At 44.2% G+C, this 19,958-nt stretch overlaps 1 protein-coding gene across 5 annotated transcripts in view; it reads right to left on the reverse strand.

Annotated features, from left to right (window-relative positions):
• Positions 1–16,340, reverse strand: part of LOC1279156 (aryl hydrocarbon receptor nuclear translocator homolog) — a 199,886-nt gene extending 183,546 nt beyond the window's left edge. For 2 of the 5 annotated variants that reach the window (XM_061660571.1, XM_061660570.1), the window contains exons 1-2: positions 15,559–16,340; positions 667–727 (exon numbers count right to left, since the gene is read on the reverse strand). Coding sequence is in view for 3 of the 5 variants with exons in the window: in XM_061660567.1 (XP_061516551.1) it covers positions 667–727; positions 1,060–1,120 (122 nt within the window). In the remaining 2 variants the exon portion in view is untranslated. Of the gene's footprint in view, positions 1–666; positions 728–1,059; positions 1,570–15,558 lie in introns of those variants that run through there. The other 3 variants (XM_061660569.1, XM_061660567.1, XM_061660568.1) reach the window with 3 other exon arrangements.
• Positions 16,341–19,958: the final 3,618 nt, after the last annotated feature.

Here is a 19,958-nt window from a genome sequence, read left to right on the forward strand (position 1 = left end):
GCAAAACCGCCTCCGTACTACCGTACAAGGAGCGACCACAACGGCTGAACGGAGAAAAAATGTGCAAGAAAATGGAAATCAACACCAGCATCTTCGCCGCAGGTGTCCCGTGTCCGTTGTAACGACCGGTTTCCGATCCCTGAGGAGAATGCATCGTTCCCGCAATCAACAACGGAAACGGTGCGGTAGCAGCAGCATCTATTGAATTCTATTTAAATTTTTATTGATTTTATTTACACCAAACAGCAACACGTCTCCTTTCCCAGCTGTGTGCGGCGGACACAGAACTATTGCGGCTTTGCTATGTGTGCTATGTGCAATCGTTCCAGGGAACGATTATCGAACCCTCACGGGCGCGGTAATACGAGCGACGACATTCAACAGGACGTTTAAACTTCTTTGAATATTCCAATCGAAAATTGATCCCAAATTGACCCTCTTTCCCTTCTGGCTGGTTAGATAAATTGAAGGGAGAAAAATTTACCCTCAAATTGAAAGTTCTGTTAATGGTTGTTTTACAATACGCAAACACTGATCGGTTAAAATTGTCCCATGGGATTAAGGCCCCCCTCGTATCACTAAGTCACAGCGGTAAGTTTGCCGTTCTGTGGTTGATGATGATTTGGTTTTTGCAAAGGAAAGGGTAAACAATCGTAACACACTTACCCCGCGCTAGTCCCTTCCACACGACGCTTCTGCTGCGCGACCACTTGAGTGTGGTCAGCCACTGAAAATAGAGAAAGAAAAGAGCAAAATAAATAAAGGGAAAATTAAAATCCACCTTCCATCGCCAGCTTTGAACGCTTTCTCACTGGAATGCACCACAATTTCTCATTTCATCCCCATTCGTACATGCAAATGTAGGCAGCAGCAGCAGTAACTACCCCGAAACGAATCGACCTCTAGAAATCCTGGAATCATTTTCACACGCCACCAACCGCAACTGTCACATCAAAAGCACCCGGAACCGGTAGCCGACACCTCCCGGAGACACCAACGGTTTGATTTCAATGGCCACACGACGACGGTCAGCCTGTGTGTGTGTGTGTGTGTACTTACCGGTGCCGTTGGTGTTGCCGGCGTACGCCATATCAAAGCCATAAATTCCGTAGCCCCACATCGTGCCGCGTTTTTTTTTTTGTTTTTGTCTGTGCTGTCCGATGCGCCAATACCCTATCTGACCGCCGTATGGGTCGGTGCTAGCGCCAAATTGACACGGGAATTGAATGGTGCTGCGGCGGCGGCAAAACCCAACGGAGTGCGAAAATTCAACCACTCTTCAACCAAGAAATGATGACGGCCGGTGGTCACTTTTACCCACTCACTGCTAGCACACACACAGTACGGAGCGAACGACAGCAGTCCCAAACGCACAACCAATGTCCACAGATTTTTTGTTACAGCTTACCACCCAAAAGGGTTGCCGCAAGGAGCTGGAACAAAAACCAAATCCCACTGATTGGCTACCAGATCAAGTGCCGGTATTCAATTGTACCAGCCGATTATGGTTAGCCGCGCAACAGCACTTCTGAGCTAATTAAAATCGAACCATCGATATCGGGCAATCAACACCACACGCCACTGCCACATAGACTACAGACGCGTAGACTTTGGTTAGGCGCTTCCGCCGCAAGACGCACACTCGATCCGGGATGGACGCCAAAGGTTTGAGTTTTAGAAGAATGTGGACATGGAAAAAACGGACGACGATGTCCTTCTCAGCCACAAAAATACAGAAATACAAATACACACACACACATGTGATGCAGGCTATATTAGAAAAACCTCATCTCAGTACCATTCGGAAGATATTCGCTCGCTCTGAGAAAGCTTCACTTCTGCTTCCCCTATTGCGGACACCTTGCAAAGTAACTCACGCGAAGAATTCTGGGTGAGCATACGCTAGGCTCCTCCAAAATGCTCCAGGAAGAAATAGACGAGAGTCCAAAAGAGTGCACCACAACACGACAGTGTTGCCGGCATGTGAGTGAGCGTGTGCGTCTGTTGTGGCCACCACCATTGAACCATTCACGCGGGGAAGAGGTATAGACACTGTTGTCCATTTATCGGTCCACGGGAAATGCGCATGACCTGTACCGCTTGTGATAACGGCGTAGCGGAGTAGGAGTAGGTAAGAAGCAGGTTGCTTACGCGGAAATCATTCAACGGAATCGTAAGGTGGTTTTCCACCGGTATACGACACCGTGAAGAAGGATGTAATGATGTCTTTCTACAGAGTGTGTGAGAGAGATAGAGAGAAGAGAGAACGAGAGAGAAATATTGAGAGATATCAACTTTACCTGCCTTTCTGACACACCAATCCGTAGTCTACGGACAAACGCCATCTGCGAAAGGTAGAAGGTAACCGATCTGGCGGGGTAAAGGGTAGCCCGTACAGCGCAGCTTGATTAGATTAGGTCCATTAGTATGCAAACCACGGCCCTGCACAGTATACACCGTGTCTCACGTGTTGGGCTACCCTGTCAGAGAAGGAGACCGTAAAACTTCCGGCAGCCAAATCGTCCCAAACCCTCCAAGCCTTAAGGCTCCAAGATAAAGGGATGCCCTCGGAGAAGTTGGGTTGGAGGCAGAGTTTAGAGGCTGTGGAACGACGACTCTGAACGACGAACATCGTTTGCAACTGAGGATACAGAGTTACAGAGTGCAGTTGATAGTAGGTACCGCACAGCTCCTTTTGGTCTTTAGTGGGATATTTTTCATTTACATCCTATTTTGTACAAACAACCAAGCGCATTTAATTAAGTTTTGTTGCAGATGTTTCAGGATATATTCTAAAGAAACCGAAAGCCCAACAGCAAGAGTTAAACACCAGCCCCACACACGTCCATCTTCAGGTTTACACACAGCTGATGATGTTCTCCGTTTGACCTCCATCACCATCAGTTGCCGACACCTCGTGATGTCTTTAACCCTACGAATCACACCCTCCCTCAAAGAAAAAAAAAGTGCCGAAACATGTCCGTCGCACGTGCAGCACTCCCAGACCCCGATCAACCAATAATTACACGTACACCGCCACCATTTCAAGGCCTTTGCTCTCAAGCACTGAAGAAAACCTTCCATTGATGCGCCTCGAAAATGGAACCTGTTCCACTATTGAACGAACCAACCTCAAGAAGAAAAAAAACACACACAGCAAGCAACCAGAACAGGTCCCACACCAAATACACTTCCGCCCAAGCCAAAACGTGATCGTGAGGAGCGTGTGCTCCTCACGCGACGACATGGCGCATGATTGGAATTATAACAAAAATTAGGATGCAACCGTCATGCCGTCATATCGACAGGCATCTTCCCTTTTCGGTACCTTCCCCTTCCCAGAACCCAACCATTGAGCAAACCCAGACACAGGACATCAACAGGGCAGCGGGCCGAATGAATGTCTTTCACGTACCGACCGTTTGCCCGGGGAAAACGTGTCCCGTGTCGAGTGTGTGTGCGTGTGTGTGCCCGCGCGGGGGGCAGCAACTGACAAACTGGCCACGACCAGGGCCAACATCATCGAAGACACCCCGAGAAGAAATTGGCGAAGGCAAAACAAACCCCGCGAAGTCGGCAGTTAGGGAAGAGAGCCGAGGTAGAAGGTACGTAACGCAACCCCGAATCACGGAACACGCGCGACTCCCCGGTCCCGGTCGAGCGCTTTCTTAGCTTTTCTTAGTTAATATGTGCGGCAGCATGCATTATGCTTTTCGTGCTCCCTTATGGGCGCAATCAGGGGGCAGGAGCGGCTTTCGCTCGGTCAAGGATACGGAGGAGCTAGGGACGGCGTTCGTTCGTCAGGTAACGGTGGGTCAACCTTACTTCTTTCTTTTTTTTTTTCTTTGCTCTTCAAATCGAACTGCTGCGTGTCCTTGAAGTCTGTTGTCTCCCGCGCGTCATTGCGGAACCAGTGCACGCACCCAGCAGTCCCTCAGAACTTCTTCCTTCCCGGCCCCGGTCGGTCCGAAAACTCCACCCGCCGCCCGCAAACATTCACCCACATGTATGTTATATGCAGAACACGGATCAAAACCACAATAAGAAGAACAACGGTAAGCACACATGGATGCTCTCCGTCTAACGGTTGGAGGATGTTTGTCTGCAAAACCCCTTTGCCTGCTGCTGCTGGTCACTGATTCAGAGCCTCAGTCTGGTGGGCGAGACAGTCATCGATTTCATTAAATTTCTGAACAGGAACGAAAAACGGGGGCTCGGGTTAGTTGGTGTCTCGCCGTTTCGTCCGCCTCTCTGTACGGGGCTTTCTCTTCCGTCCGGCTTTTCAGCACGTTCGCGTTGCCGGCGACTTCCGCCTTCAGCATGCTCCCCCGCTGAAAACGTATCCCGGACACATCCCGCCCGCCCCCTTGCACATAAACCGGATGAAACTTGTCTCGCTGAGGTGTTGTGGTGCTGGCGGGTCGATGTCAGGACACTCCTCTGCTCGAGCAAAACCGCGATGGCGCACGTTCGGCACGAAAAAGGCCAATCATACCCTCGCCCACTACACCAGCTACACCGCTCCCTTTGCTACACACACAGAGACAAACACAGCCGAGGAAACGAAATATGGTTCAAGGTCGAATCTTTTCATCACTCCGTGTACTACCGAGTACCCGCCGTACTCATCCATAGTCTGGGTGGCCTACGGGGAGGGCTGGGAGGCAGACGTGGCAGATTAAAGTACGGAAAACACGGACGAAACCACCCCGGTTCGTGACGGTTCATTCACAATTTTTGTGGCCACAGCCACAGCCACATACACACAGACACCCATTCCACACACCCGCCACTGCACCACTTCGACACGAGCCGGAAAGGTCGACAGACACAGCACACACACATCAGCCTGAGACTTGGCGGCAGTGTGACATTCGTGTCACACCGACTTTTGCCCCGTCATTAGCAGGCGGACGACGGCACGGTTTTCATTCGTGTGCCATTGGACACGTTGTTGCGTGGTACTTCTTTTCCCAGCAGGAGCAAGGAGGAGGGAAGATGGTGAGTGCAGCGATGAGATTTGCCAGCCGTTTTAGCGTATCGGCACAGTGGGTCATTGAGGGAAAAGGTGAAAAAAAAAAACAAACCAGAAAAAACAGGGAAAACGAGAGCTGTCAGTATTGGCGGTTGTGTGGCATCCGTGTGGCAGAACGTGGCAAAAGCTCGCGCTCCACAAGCGCGGACACACAAATCGATGACGTGTGTGTGTGTGTAGCATGAAAGCGAAAGTGCATGCGGGTGTCCCATGTATTCGTGCATGCATTGATTCGATGGTATCTAACTAACAAGAAGAGGGCAGGAAAGTCAATTCTCTTTTCCAGAGACGTAATGAACTGAATCGTCACGCAGGAATTTCATCGCTAAACGGTATGAAACGACACGTAGTATAAGTTTTAGACGATTGCCAACATTTTGAGATGATTTGATTGCCAAAAATGATATCATAATCGCGAAAGTCTATTGATGATTGAAAGAATCAAGAATGATTGAATCAATTTTCAAGAACGTGAGACTGACGTCCAAGAAATGCAAGAGCGACCATACGTGACATCCTGATCAAATGTTCGTTCCTTGAAAATTGTCGTCCAATATAAAAATATTAAAAACATCAAATATTCAAGATGATCAAGTTGAACGTAAAACCGGCCCATAACTAGCAGTAAAACTTACATAAAAACTAACAAAAGAAGAAAATGGAGTAAAAGTTGTGACTTCTGGGCATTTTGTAACTTGGAAAGACTTTCCCAGAATAATCTACAAAAAACTGTAAAAAACGAAACTTTTTGAAAAAAAAAAAACAAACTCAAGGATCGCAATTGCATCTGAGTCGACTTGGGATATTTCATAACTTTACGCATCAATACTGCAAACACTACACTTTATTTCTCTTCAACCTTTTTTTTAATAATGTCCTACAATATTCCGAATGAATCCTAGCGCCTTCGATCCGATCGTATTAATCGATCGTTAATATGTGTTTGAAATAACGGATTATTTTCCATACAATTGTTCTGTCTGATGAATTTGAAGAAATTATTTTAAAACAGCATATTAAAATGAACAATTTTAGGGAATTCATTCATTTTAAGGCATCGCAAAATGCCAAAAAAAAATTTAAGCATGAGGGAAGATATGTTGTCCCAGGCTACACTCCTGAACTGCAGGCAAGGTAATGCGTTCAATTAAAAAAGCATAATTGTTGATGAACATTCATTATCATTGATAATATGCTTCTCCTTCTTCTTCTTTTGGCTCAACAACCGTTGTCGGTCAAGGCCTGCCTGTACCACTACTCGTGGGCTTGGCTTTCAGTGACTTATTGATCCCCCCATAGCAGAGTAGTCAGTCCTACGTATGGCGGCACGGTCCATTTGGGGCTTGAACCCATGACGGGCATGTAGTTAAGTCGTACGTGTTGACGACTGCCCTACGAGACCGGCTGATAATATGCTTCAGTAGTTTTAAAAAAGCTGTAAAAATCAGTAATTGAACATGAATGCGGGAAAAACCATTTAAAATGTTTTTTTTTACATTTTTGTTATGATTTGGTATGAAAGTTTTGACATTTTTGTTTTATAAACACAACCGATCTCGTGCTATATTAGTCGTCATGTCGCACGACCTGTCATGGATTATAACTTCGTTTGGGTCGAGCTGCCCATAAGTAGGATTGATAAGCCTGCTATGCTAAGGATTGTCGGTTAACCATTCTCAATAATTGTTGTACCACATAAGGCCAAGAACCTGTCATTTTTACCATTTTTATGATTATTACTTCATTGACATATTACTTTAACAAAATAAGATATTATAGCTCTAATCATCATTTGTTCAACATTCAAAAACATTAGGGTATTTTTGATTTCAGAAAGAATTGGATATAAATACTCCATAAGCTCGTAGAGATGGTACATAAAAGTTTTTCTAGGATATAAATATATCTTATTGAGGTTTATCTGTATCTAAAACATTAACTTCAGCTTGCAGCTTTGTGTGACTTAACTGTACACATTATGAAATGTTGTACCTTTACCCAGCTGGCCCGCTGCCAGACCATTTCCATCATACAGATACAGCACACACAGTTTAATTTAATTAAACACCTAATTTTTACAACATTTACTACCAGCGCAGCATACAGCTGCAGCTTTACCATAAATAAATTGCCAAACCGATACGCCCCAACACCGGCTAATCCACAGGTTCACGGTGCACCCTGCGATAATCGATTGCACCTACCCAAGCAGCAAGCTGCACACACTCCACTGTATCGCGCGGATATAATCGGTACGATCAGAATGGAAACGAATTATCTTACCGGTTGGCCCTTCAAAACTACAACCACACACTCGAACAACCGGACCGAAAGTCAATAGTTGATCGAAACATATTTCATCATCGTCACCTTCCGCCGCGACCGTTGCTGGCACATTAACACGAACATACCAATTTTGCATTCCGCCTTCCGGCCCGCATTCGCATCCGCCAAGAATGTCGATCCCACAGCAGAATTACAGTGTGTTTGTATGTCTACCTTTTTTCCAGGTTTCCTTTTTTCTCTTATCATTTTACCTTCCCTCGTACAAGGCGCCCCCAGCGGTACCGAGCGATGAAATATGAAAAGAATGTGCGTAATGAAACGTTTAGCGAGTTTTTCATCCTCTCGCTGCGCATCGATTCACTTTCTTTCCCTTTACACAGGGCTCCGGCACATGGACGTTCCTGGACGGCAGCAGCAGCACACGGATGTTTGGCCGTATTCCCTGAACCCTTTTTATGTCCGCTTGGGACGGAGTGAGAGTTGTCTGCTTTTTATGTGGCTCATTTTTTATTCGCTGTTCCATAATTTATAATTATTATTTAATACATTCGACCAAGCCAGCCGGACACCTCGCTCGAAGAGGAGACGGAGGGCCAATGCGTAAGGCATAAAAAAACAACTGCGATGGCATCTTCTTCGCTTGGCAAGCTAAGGCAATCGATTGGCGTGGTGCTTTCGACTTGCTAACTACTTCATTATTTATCAGTTTCCTCTGCGTCCAACTTGGATTACAAACTCCTTCCACTTGATTTCGCCATTTTTATCTATCGGCTTGTTTATGCTTCTTAACCTAGTGAGAGTGTTTGTACGGCAAAATGATAAAAACGAGTGCTATGCTGTTTTTTGTTTTAATTTGCTTCCTTCAATTTAAAACCATCTCAATCGACCTCGCCACTACGAATGTTAATACATTTAATATCTTAATTAAAGATCGCAACCGATCACCTATCCATCGCGACTGAAGATATCCTACCAAATAACACTTGTTTGTGGTCGTGTGTGAATGTGTGTGCGTGCCGGTACTGAAAGGGATTGCGCTAAACACATTCGTTAGCAAATGAATATTCAATTAAAAGTACGGAACGATGCTAACGTAAAAAAAATGTACAATTGTTAAGACGTAAAAAAGCAGATGAAAAAGCATCTGGAAATGTTGTCCGGTATGCTTTTGCATTAACCGACACACATTATCACCTTACGAAAAACGTGCTTCTCGTACGAAGAAGCAAAAAATAAAGTCGGTAGAATTAATGATGCACTGTGTTTAACAAGTTAATAAATAAGTTTAAAATGCCATAATAAAAATGATACACTAGAACGAACAGAAAAACGAGTTACACCATATTGAAGCTTTATCTTCTGGCCCTTCTGCCAAGTTGGCCAGTCTGTCCACGAACGGACACTTCCAAATTTTAATACCACTTTTTTCTCAACCCACCAGAGACCACTACGCCCAGGTAGACACGTGGTCGCCACGAACGGTCTCTGTTCCCATCCGCAACCGATTATGCCTCACGTAACGCCTGGCACGATCGTCCACTGGCGCGCATGGACGCGCTGTCAAATGGGCTGTTTTTCGAGGCGGGTTTAGTTCGATTAAAAAACGACAGATAAATTGAATATGAAAATGGGAAACAAAAAGCTGCAAACCCGTTCCTCCCTGCCGCACACTTTGCGCTTTTGCTGTGAGATCAGCTTACCTCATAAATAATAAGCAAAAAAAAAAGAATTGCCACTTTATAAATTAAAATCGAATAATAAAACTACTGACGGCTTTATGCCGCACGATCACAGAACTGAAACTCACAGCTCAAGAAAAGCGCTCGACTTATCATAAACACCTTTTCTTCCGTACCGTCGCAATGCTGCCGATCGTGGCCTGGCTGTCTGCCTGCCGGCCGGCCAGGGACCTTGCCTCCCCAAATGCGACACTTCACTTCGGGACCAGCAATAAACTGGAGCAAACTGGGGCAGGTGATTGGTAGCGCGTATAAACCGCCAAATCGATGCAAAGGATTCGTGAGGCACAGGAACGTAACAGTTTTCCCCCAGAGAGTGATGGGGAAGTCTCGGGTGATCGAGCGATAGAAAGAGGGAGGTGTATGGTCGTGGATGTACGTGTGTGTAAGAGGAGAAAGAGAGAGAAAGAGAGAGAGAGAGCAGTCGATGGTTTCAAAGATCAATTATTTCGATAGCGGGTCCGAAACTGACACTTTTTAATTTATTACTGACCTTGTTTATCGGTCAGAGCGGGTAAGAAATGCGAGAGCGGGAATGTCCCCCAATAGGGCAACCACCCAAAGCAAAAATTAAAAAAATAAATAAATAAAGCAAAAAAATACTCTAGTTTGTACAAAATATAAAAGTATTGTTATCATCGTAAACAACAATACGGCGTGGCCATTTCAGTAATCATTGTAAAGAAAGTTTTCACAACAACATATGCATTAAAAGAGATTTTTTTTTGATAAAGCGCTCAATACAATGGAAATATGAATATTATGTAAGAAACATAAAAATGTAAGAAGACTCATAAAGCTTCCAATGTTTGATAAAAATATACTTGATGATGTAATATTGAACTGGTATACTCAAAAGAAGTGTTAAATAAATGTTTATGTTATTATAATGCAAAAAAATTAATTAAATTTAATACAATATTTATCAGGAGTTTAAATGAGCGTTTTTGTGTATCAAAACATTTTTTTACAAGCATTACCCAAAAACAGAGGAAAACACACGTGAACAAAAAGCACACATCTGATGATCGTAAAAAAACAGACCCAAAACGTACCAAAGAGACATATGCGCAAACAACAGAACAAACGATATAAAAACCAACCGACCATCTAACAAACCAGATTGAGATCCGCTACCATCGGCCACCATATCGAAGAGGTGAAAGGGGAAGGAAAAGGTAGGAATAATAAAAGTTCATAAAATTAGGATTAATTAACAAATTGAAGTCGCGAGCTGAAGCAAACGCGAATGGGGCAGGCAGCGAGCGCTCGTCCAGTCTGTGCGTCACACCGCGTCCATATGGGGTGCATATATGCTAATAAATTAGGTAAGAAATGAATTAGTTTGTCAAAATACGGTCCCCACACCATGAGCGGAAGACCGGACGCAGCCGAACAAAAAACGAACAACCCACCACCACACATTCCCCCATACGGTATGTAATGAGGCAGACGGTGTTAGGAAGGTGAATGGGGGGGCGCAGTAGTGTCTTTTTTATTTGGTTATCAAAAAATGAGGCCAGAAGGTCCTTTCAGACGATCCTGCCGCTGGCAAAGTTGGAGGATTCACGGCACAGCTCAGATACGGCGGCGGTGGTTTTTAATTTCTAAAGTGTCCCTGGGCCGTTTGCGTTTTGGAAATAGTTATGGCAATAGTAAATCTTGAATTATCGCAACGTCCACTTCGGCGACAGATGGATCTGAGCGATAGGGACAGCAAAGGCACCTTGGTGTGTGTGTGTGTGTGTGTGCTCGGAAAGCTTTTGTTCACGGTTACATTTAATGCTTACCCGGACGGGTGCTTATCATGCTTCATTACCATATACTGCCGAACGAATACCGGGGCAGCAAAGCTGGCCGTGTTCATCATCACCAAGCCTCAATCTCAATGAAGTGAGAACGTAAAAAAATACAAGTTTTATTTATGTGCCGTACCTTCGAAATTCTACGCCCAACAGACAAAACATTTCTTTTTAATCCACCATTCCTTATCTAATAGATACTGCCGGATGATGGTACAGCATACTGGACGGAAAATAATTTCATTAAAATATCCCCCATGACCAAGGCACACTGTTTGTGGTTTTGTTGAATTTTTGCCCATACGTGCACAAACGCTCGACCTATCCCATATTGTTTTTTTATGTAATTATTAATTATAATCATCTTTTTGATTTACACATTTCTTCCGTCCAGTGTGTGAGGTTAAAACGCCCGCCAGTGTAATGAAGCGTAAATCACCGATAGAAGCTGATGGCTATTGACAACAACCCTGCCGCCCTCTGAGCCCCTCTGCTGATTTCTCCTGAGGCCAATTGCCCGTATTTACTGTGACAAACGATCATAAAAAAAATGCTTCCCCAACAAGCAGATGCAAGCCCAGGTGTGTCTGGACTAAAATTATCCCATCGAAAAATAAATGCATACAAGAGAGAGAGACAGAAGAGCGCACAAAAAACGCAAAAATACGGCGACAACAAATTATGAAGACGCCTCTTCCACCACTAACTGCTTGCAATGACTGCAGTTAGCGGGATGATTTTAAATAGTGTCGCTAAAAATAGGCCCAGGGCTGTCCGGCGCTGTTTGCATTATGCAGTGACCGGCCACCGGGGCAGTGGTACCGACCGGGCAGACAGACAGGCAAGTGTGCATATTGCAGCCACTACTTTGTTATCGTGTAGCGGGTTTCTGGCCACAATGATTGTGGTGATGATGATGAGTCTGATTTTATCAGCTGATGATGCTGAGAGTGGTTAGGAGAATTGTGTCTAAGAAGGCACAGAAGCATATTAATTTTTATTATAAGTATTACTATTATTATTTTTGATACTATTATTATTTTTGATTGAATATGATTGTAATACTTATAACTTAGCATTATCCTGGTCAAACTTGCTAGGGTGGAAGCTAGCGAGAAGTGGAACGTCATTGTAAAAGTAGTCATCAACATGATAATAACATGGTTTTATCATATTGTGCTCTGAATTTCATTCATTCTGAACATAGTTAATTTTGTCAGGAACACGAAAGAAGATTTTTTATCTTGTTTTTAATTCCAGACAGCCGAAGTAAACTGTGATTAATAGCATAATCATATTTTTTTAGACAGTGATAATAGCAAGAAAACATCGATATTTGAAGATGGATGTGAGAAATGCCTTAATGGCCGTACGGGAAAGACTGCGAATTCGCATAGCAGTTCTTCGGTTCTATTCATCTTCGAGTACAAGAGAAAAACCGTTTTATGAGGACCATCTTTTGCCGTTCTAGGAATACACAGACATCCAGAATCAAGTGTCCAGACTAGTGATGGAAAAATGAAGATTTCGTCGGAATCGATTCCGGCTAACTCCGAAGTTTTCTGGAATCAATTCCGAATAGTAGATCCGGAATCAGTTTCCGTAATCGAGTCCGTAATTGGCTCCGGAATCGTCCTCGGAATCGAAATCGACTCTGAAATCGGAATCGGCTCCGCAATCCGAATCGGCTCCGGAGTCGGTTCCGTAATCGAAATCGGCTCCGGCAACGGAATTGGTTCCGGAATCTGAATTGGCTCTGTAACGGAGTATCTTTTGCCGTTTCCATAAGAATTGGCGTATGGGTCCAATGATGCTAAGTATTGATAGCCACAAAGAATCAAAATTTCCTTTCAAAGGATCCATCCTCATGGAGATGATTTCACCGTAGTAATTTCGCCTTTGAACTTCTTTTTTCAATTCAAGAACTGATTCTCGTTCCAGAGCTAATTCCATTTCTGGAGGCAATCGTGATTCCGTTACCGAAGCAAATTGTAATTCCCAGGTTTAGACCTTAAAACAAGCTAAATGTTGAGGTAGTGCAGAACTTGAATAAAAAACGTCCGTAATTTGAACCACGTCCGAAAGTTAAAAAATGTCCGAAATATCTCGAAATATGAATCAAAATATCGTTATAATTTAAAGTTTTTTTTTTTGCAATGTTTCAAGTAAACTTATTGTATTTTTTCGTCAGATGTAGCAGGTTTGCTTCAGTAAAATGAATTGTGCAGAAATTTAACTGCTTAAACCTCTGAATAAGTAAGAAAATATTAAATTCCAAAAATGCTTTAAGCGTCCATAATTTGAAGCAATACGGTATTATATTGAAACTTAATTGCGAATGTGGGACCTGTTCAAGATGTACTTAAGTTCGTAAGAAATAATGTTTTAAAAGGGAACGTAAATACATTGAAATTCCAATAAAAATGCAAAAAGTGCGTAATGAATGAGTATGTCTAATAGACTAATCAACAACATAAATCGTTTCAGATTAGCGAAATATTATGTATGTTAGACAACATTTTCCCATCAAGGCAATTCTAGCGAAGGGCTGCATTCAACAGTCTTTCTGTTGCTTTATACTTAAATACGCTTGGCGACGTTTAAAAACTATCACCCTATCAATGCTTCACGCACAACGATAAAACCCAGCGACGACGCTGCTTTCGATTACCCGTTTCGTCCATCGAAACAACCCAATAGGTACATTTTTTTTATCTTCATTGCCATCATCTCGCAGCAGATAGTGAAACCGAGCCCGAGGTGATGGCAACAAGCAGCGCTTTGAACAGCAACCAAACCCAAACGCCCCAAACGCCGATGACGAACGTGGTGTGAACAAATTGACGTTCTCCTGCAAAAAAGGCCCATCAAAACGACGTCCAAATCTGGAGCAGGCTATAGATTAGCGTCAGCGGCTTATCAGGGTCACTGACATAACGTGGCGTGGCGCCAAATTGTACCCACGAATACGCACACAAACACATTCAAACACAGCAAACATAAGCCACCAATGAAAATTTCATTCCAGCTCCAAATGGGCACCAAATCGAAACCGAATGGGTGCCTCGCCAGGAATGGTTGAGCCAGGGAAATTATGCTTGTGCTGTCTGCAGTGTGTCCCGAAGGGCATACCGATCCCGATCTCAACCTGGGTGTGTGTGCACGCGTTCTGTGCTGGTGTGGGTATAAAGCGGAGCGTTTCTTGCAGCCCCGAAAGGTGATGAAACTGCGTGTCTGCGTCTTCCGTAGGTCTACAAAACGGACCCGAAAAGCAAACCGGGGTGGTGGTTTTGGGGCGGCAGGCGCATACACCCTAGCTCCCCCCTTCTTCTTTCCTCTTTATGCTTCATGACCAGCGTGGAGCAGTGTATGTGCTTTTCCTCCTCCACGTCTCCCCCATCCGCTGGTCCGAGGATCATCATCACATCTCGTGTGATCGCTCGCCTTTGCCTTGCCGTTTGAAAGCATAGCTCGAGTCGCTGCGCTTAGCGCCAAACGCTGATGGCAAGGGATGCAAGGGTAGAGGGGGAGGGTGCGGCGGCACGGAAAATCGTGACTTGATTCCGATTGTTCCCTCTCTCTGTCATTTCCACTTTTTGTTCGCGGCTATCCTTTTTCCTCCAGGCTGGAAGCTAAAAACGCCAAGCGGCGGTAAGGGATTGGCATCGTCTGGCTGGACCATTGGGATCACACAAACAGACACACACAAATACATACACCCGAACGTAAACGGGGGTAAAGTCGACATTCCCGGAGTCCGAGAGTTTCCCTGGCCCCGCTCGTTTCGCTGCAAAAGGCGGCCTTCCTCTCATAAAAACGCTTTTGTAACATACGCCGAGAGTTTCCATAATCCCGTCGCAAGAGCGCCTGACCTCTCTTCGCGATCACTTCACGGGTACAAAGGTGCTACATTGTACGCGCGGTGCACACCACCATAAAATCTTCAGCAAACCGGGTCAACGTTTATGCTTTAACTCCCACTCCTCCCCGCAGCGTGTGTCTAAACATAGACGCTCGATGCGTTCAGGGGAGACGGCCCTTACTATATATTGGCATACCGTCCACCATTAATGATCTCTTGTCAGTGGAACTCGTTTTTAATGCTCGGTCTAATGGAGTAAGCAAGGGAGGTTGTCACATCAACAGCAAGCCTACTTGGATGCTGCAATCGAGGCGCCACACATTTACGGTGCAATGTAATTCGTTGAGTTTGGACAATTAGAGCGAAGGCACCTTTATGGGAGAAGAAGTTGAACTTGACATCGCGATGGATGCTACCAGCCAAGAACTTTACGAGCAAAACAAAAGCGACAGAAAATTCGTAAACAATGCATGTGTAGGGGGAGGCGGATGGGAGGCGAAGAATGCATTAAAACACTTGCATTTGTTGTCTTTGCGGACGAGAAAAGGCACTTAATGCGTACGTTTTGTTGTCTCTTGTAGACACCACATATGCACACACACACATACATTCACACATATACACTGCTCAAACGAGAGGCCACACATACTTTGATGCTCAGAGAGGCAACATAATTATGCTTCACGATCTCTTCAGCTCGTGCTTGTTTACATAACAAAAGAAATCACACACACACACACACACACAGACACACACACACGCTCACTCGCACCCATACAAGCATCCCTTCGACTCTCTTTATCCCGTATTGCGGTTTAAATTTGGTAAACTTACAGCAAAAAAATCCTTTTGTGGTAGATTTTTATTCCTCCACACCACAACCTGCCAAGGATCGTGGAAGAAGGGAGAAAGCCACCCTAACCGCGATTACTTTTTTGGCGAAGGGTTTCGTAGGTAGTACGCATGCACCGAATCTCGCCTGGCCCCCGAACGTTTCACCCGCAAGGATTTTAGCGGCACAACAAATCACTGTCCACTGAAGTTTCTTTTCAACGCACAAACCATTTACACACACTGTCGTCACATTCACTGTAAACTCACTAAATGTAAATTACGATTGAACACCGAACACATCCGCCTGATTTAGAACGAAAACTTTCCGCCCGTACCGTATGAATGGTGCACGCACCGTACAAGTTACACACAACACAGCCACACACACACACGTGTGTGAGGGGGTTAGCTGCTGCTGCTGCTACTGCCCGCATACACGGACGGCTTCAGCAAGGTGGTGGTTTATGCCACCCCGTTTTCCCACTGCCTGCCACTTACCTGACGATGAGCAGGAAGAGGTGTACGTTTGGGCGATTGTCGACATAAGCTGCTTGCGGGAGGTTAGTGCGGAACGCTGTTGCTGGCACACGGATATGTCACGCTTTTCATACACAAAATCACGCACGAAAAATCTCGCACACCTTTCAAGCGGAGTTCACCACACCACCGTACCGTACTGTACTGTATTTGCTCACGGGGACCCGAATACGCACGACGACGGCAGCGAAGAAGAAGGAGCGAGAGCGAAGGAACAAAAATCGAACCCACTCTTTGACAGCTGCAAAAAACACTTCATCGATTTTGATCGCCTATTTCAAAACAAAACAAACGCTTTGTTACCCAAGTAGCAGTTTCGGCCGCAGGCAGCCTGACAGCTTGGTGCAGGTAGCAAATGGTGGTTTTGGAGAAAATGCTGTCATGGGGTTCTGGTTAGGTAAATATGGATAAAAGATGGTTATTAAAGTGAACCTTTTTGCGTTCAGTTACTGACTCAAATGTTTTAAATATGGCGGGAGATAAATAAACATTTCATTGATATGTTGAAGTGTATAACACCAAGTTCAATGTAGACCCAGAAAATGATAATTTGAATTTTATTTAGCACTAAGGAATTTAATACAGTAAAGGACGAAACATAACAAGCTAAATCAAAATACTTTTAAATAGAGTTGGAAGCATGTTTCTTCTTCTTCTTCTAATTGGCATAACGTCCTACGCGGACATGCCGGCCAATACAAGCTTTCGAGACTTAATTCATTACTGCGCAGCCGGATAGTCAGTGCTTGCTACGGCGGGACGGTCCATTCTAGGCTTGAACCCATGACGGGCATGTTATTAAGTCGTTCGAGTTGTCGCCTGTACCACAGGACCGCCCCTGGAAACATGTTTACTAAAGCCGAAAAGGAATTTATCGAGGGCGTAATTCCGCCTGCTGTCAAACCAATGTACAAACTGTCAATGACAATTTTCCTCTCTGTAATGTCCATAGATTTTTTAGCAGCCGGATTTCTACGGCCGCCAAATTCCGGTCTGTGTATTTTCGGTCGAACATTTTCAATTGTTAGCTTTATTTACAAATGTCCCATTCTACTGCCAGCTTTTCAATTTGTACTTTGGGAAAATGCTGTCAGTTGATTTGACAGCATTGAATTTGCTTGAAAATTATATACATAACCAAGTTTTCTTTATTATGCACAGTGGGATAAAATTTAATAACATCGTTATTTTTAATTTTAGATTTGAATTATTCAGTATTTGAGAAATTTTAATGTATAATAAATTGACCAGATAGAGTTCATAAAAAAACAGAAATCTTCGTTAAAAAAATGGGTTATTGGATTTTCTAAGTAGATAAGCATTGACCTTAGATTTTTCTCTACAGTCCTTCCCCGAGTTACGCGAATAATGCGTTCCAGGGCTATTTGGGTAAGTCAGCCGAAATATTAGTGATAAAAGCTTATTTATGATTAAAATAAATAATTCCAATCAGTGTAAAATCGGTTATTTATGTGTATTTTGCGATTCCTAACTTTTAGCAAAACTGCAATTTTATATGAATTGCGCAATTGTTGGAGGAAATTCTACCAATTTGACTTATGAACTCGAATTCGCGTAACTCGAGCGTCGCGTAACTCGGGGAAAGACTGTGCTTTAAAAAACTTCAAACACTATTTGTTCATTTATTTATTTCATATATAACCGACGGACCATCATGTCTAATCGGCAACCTTATAATTACATTAAAAAGCGTATAAATAAACCTCTAGTTATAAGTAAACATTAAATGTGACGTAGACGCAATTTCTCCTTGAACGTGGAAGTAGACATACTAAAATCGAACAAATCTAACACTTCATTGAACTCGAGGGACATACGTATAATAGGGTGTCCCTGGCTATGGTTGTTGCAGGTACGCGGTACACGGAGATGGAAATTAGATCTGAAAATCCGACAGGGAGCGAACAAATTGATGCTGGCTAGTAATGCCGGGGAATCGATCTCTCCGTTAAGGAGCCGGAATATAAAAAGGCATTGGGCGTTTTTGCGTCGAGTGGTTCAAGTCCGAGAAGCAGACACCGCTGATGGTAGGAGGGCCGAGCATGGTGGGATTGCCATGGAAGGAGTCGAACCGCGTACCTGGTGATTCTCCGTTGAATGGCTTCGAGGCGATTGATGTCACCAACGCCAAGCGGGCACCAGATCGGGCAACAGTACTCCAGGCACGACCTTACGATGGCACAGAAGATCGACTTGACGCACATGGGATCGGTAAATTCACTACAGGTCCGCGTAATTAGACTGAGTAGCTGATTTCCCTTCGCAACAACGCTGTCAATGTGAAAATGACATGACATCTTCTGGTCGAGTAGCATCCCCAGATCACGGATACATGTCGTGCGAACCAAAGCCGTGTTGAGCATAGTGTATGTAAACGAGATAGGGTTACGGGCTCTGCTGAATGATATACACTGGCATTTATCAGCACACACTTGGAGGGCGTTTCTGCTGCACCAGCTGTCGAGATTCTCAAGGATCATTTGAAGGCGTACACAGTCACTGTCGTTTCTAACTGGAGCGAATATTTTTACGTCGTCGGCATACATTAGGTGTTGGCCTGGTGGTAAAACAAAAGATAGCTCATTTATATAGATGAGGAAGAGTAGCGGTCCCAAGTTACTCCCTTGAGGCACTCCAGAGGAGCTGGTAAAGGAGTGAGAACGATGAGGTCCTATGCTTATATAGTACGAACGACCAGTTAAGTATGAACGCAGCCAGGTGATGTGCCAGTCGCGGAAACCGAGTTTTTTTAGCTTCGAGAGTAGAATATCATGAGAAATACTATCGAACGCAGCCCTGAAGTCGATATATACTGCATCAACTTGAGTACCTCGATCCATGTTGTCGAAGCAGAAACCAACAAATTCAGCAAGATTTGTGGTGGAAGATCTCCTTGGAAGAAATCCATGCTGACTAGGGCTCATATAGTTTTGAACTGCTGTGAGTAGCGGGTTGTATAGAATGAGCTCAAACACCTTTGCACAAGCGCATAGAGAAACAATGCCACGATAATTGCTAGCATGAAGTCGACTGCCTTTCTTATGGATAGGAACCATTCGCGCGTGTTTCCAGGACACAGGATACGAGCCACTCATAAGGGAATCATTAAATATTTTGGCAAGAATGGGTGCGAGTGATTGACGGCAGTGCTTCAAAATGTATGCGGGAATATTGTCAGATCAAGATGATGTAGATGGTTTTATATCGCTGAGTGTGCGCGCAACTAGTGCTTCGTCAATTGTGGGTATAATAAAGTCGATAGTATCCGATAGAGTATTGCGAGTGGCCTCTGCTAACGAGTTAGGATTGTGAACAGGAAGGGTGAATGCATCAGCGAAACGATTGGCGAAAGTGTTGCAAATATCGGATGTATCGATACTAGTTTCGCCATTGTAGCTCATTGACGGAGGGATACTTCTTACATTGCGCCGTTTGTTCCAGAAGCTCCAGAACCGTGTCGGCTTAGAAAACAGCTGCCTTTCAGTACGACGAATGATGGAGCGGTAGAGCACACGATTTTGTCGACTATAATTGTTCAGTGCATCGAAAATCCTTTGATCGGGATTTGAATCCTTAATCTCCTTAGTAATAATTTAAATAATAAATGTCCATTAGACTGGCGTACAAAAAATGGCACAATATAAATTGTAACATATATGGCGGGGCATACACTTTGGGTTTGAAGCCCAGTTTGCGTCCATTGAATTTTACATCCACGAGTTTTCCATTTGTGAGTTTTCGTCAAAGCGTTTTGCGACCAAGCATTTTTCATCCAAGTATTTTGCGACAAAGGATGTTGCGACCCAACATTTTGAGACCAAGGATTATGCACCAAGTGTTTG

The sequence above is a fragment of the Anopheles gambiae genome, chromosome 3 (genome assembly GCF_943734735.2).
Source record: "Anopheles gambiae chromosome 3, idAnoGambNW_F1_1, whole genome shotgun sequence".
NCBI classification, from domain to species: domain Eukaryota; kingdom Metazoa; phylum Arthropoda; class Insecta; order Diptera; family Culicidae; genus Anopheles; species Anopheles gambiae.